This window comes from Limulus polyphemus, unplaced genomic scaffold (genome assembly GCF_000517525.1).
Source record: "Limulus polyphemus unplaced genomic scaffold, Limulus_polyphemus-2.1.2 Scaffold10783, whole genome shotgun sequence".
Taxonomy (NCBI): domain Eukaryota; kingdom Metazoa; phylum Arthropoda; class Merostomata; order Xiphosura; family Limulidae; genus Limulus; species Limulus polyphemus.
Window position 1 is genome coordinate 13,392 of NW_013676393.1, and position 1,566 is coordinate 14,957.

Here is a 1,566-nt window from a genome sequence, read left to right on the forward strand (position 1 = left end):
TTATTCACTGTTGCCTGCTCCATGTGTTTTGGTAAGTGACACAGGTTAGTTAAAGTATAATTTATTATTCACTGTTGCCTGCTCCATGTGTTTTGGTAAGTGACATGTGTTAGTTAAAGTATAATTATTCACTGTTGATGGTCGTACAGGTGTGATGTTGTTTAAAAGAATGTTAAACATGTGACAGTATTTGAACCTAACAACTAGTATTTGTGTGTTACTTTCATTAGCACATTTATTATAATAGTAAATTGACACACAGTGATTTAGAAATGTAATTAAAAACATTTTATTTAGTGAACATACTACATGTTTCAACAGAACATTGGCCCGTGTTCTTTTATAGAAAAAAAATACATGTATATACACACACACAAAGACAAAATGCACAAGGGTTTATGATCTAAAGTAATGTCATCTCCCGACAGTAGTGAAACTTGCAACAGGTTTATGACTTAAAGAAAACGTTAGGGCTGGTCAGGTGCATGACTGAAAACTAGGCGAATAAACTCAGCCAATTTTTGTGGCAGCTCATGAGGGGGTTAACACTTGATAATGGGTTAAACATTGTAGAGTTGGCAGTGGCAGCTCATCAGGGGATTAATGCTTGATAATGGGTTAAATACTGTAGAGCTGGCAGTGACGGCTCATCAGGGGGTTACCACTTGATAATGGGTTAAATACTGTACAGTTGGCAGTGACGGCTCATCAGGGGGTTAACACTTGATAATGGGTTAAATACTGTAGAGTTGGCAGTGGCAGCTCATGAGGGGGTTAACACTTGATAATGGGTTAAATACTGTACAGCTGGCAGTGACGGCTCATCAGGGGGTTAACACTTGATAATGGGTTAAATACTGTAGAGTTGGCAGTGGCAGCTCATGAGGGGGTTAACACTTGATAATGGGTTAAATACTGTACAGCTGGCAGTGACGGCTCATCAGGGGGTTAATGCTTGATAATGGGTTAAATATTGTAGAGTTGGCAGTGATGGCTCGTCAGGGGGTTAACACTTGATAATGGGTTGGAAGTTGTAGATCTGGTAGCAGTGGCTTATTAGCTGTCCCTAATTAAAACACTTAAACCAAACATTTTATCATTAATAATGGTTAGTGTAACTAATTGGTACTGGAGCTTCATTCATGAATTAAAACAGGAAACTATAAGTCAGAGTGTCCTGTTTCTATGTCAGTAGAAGGGCTTGTTAGACAAGCTGTCGATAATTTAACGATGAAGTAAGAAACAGATTTAACTAGTTGCAGGACGTGACGTACAATGATTTCATTTGGTAGAAAATGTAGCTGTGTATAGTGTGTGTGCTTCAACTGTCACCAGCCTCTACTGAGAGCTGGACGTCACTACTATGGAGGTAGCTGTGTATAGTGTGTGTGCTTCAATTGTCACCAGCCTCTACTGAGAGCTGGACGTCACTACTATGGAGGTAGCTGTGTATAGTGTGTGTGCTTCAATTGTCACCAGCCACTACTGAGAGCTGGACGTCACTACTATGGAGGTAGCTGTGTATAGTGTGTGTGCTTCAATTGTCACCAGCCACTACTGAGAGCT

The 1,566-nt window shown here is 40.0% G+C and overlaps 1 protein-coding gene across 1 annotated transcript in view; it reads left to right on the forward strand.

Moving 5' to 3' along the window:
* Nucleotides 1–1,566, forward strand: part of LOC106476527 (synaptobrevin-like) — a gene marked incomplete at its 3' end in the record, with an annotated part of 12,888 nt that overhangs the window by 7,967 nt on the left and 3,355 nt on the right. Inside the window, exon 3 of the mRNA XM_013937180.2 lies at nucleotides 1,408–1,441. Coding sequence (XP_013792634.1) covers nucleotides 1,408–1,441 — 34 coding nt within the window. The remainder of the gene's footprint in view (nucleotides 1–1,407; nucleotides 1,442–1,566) is intronic.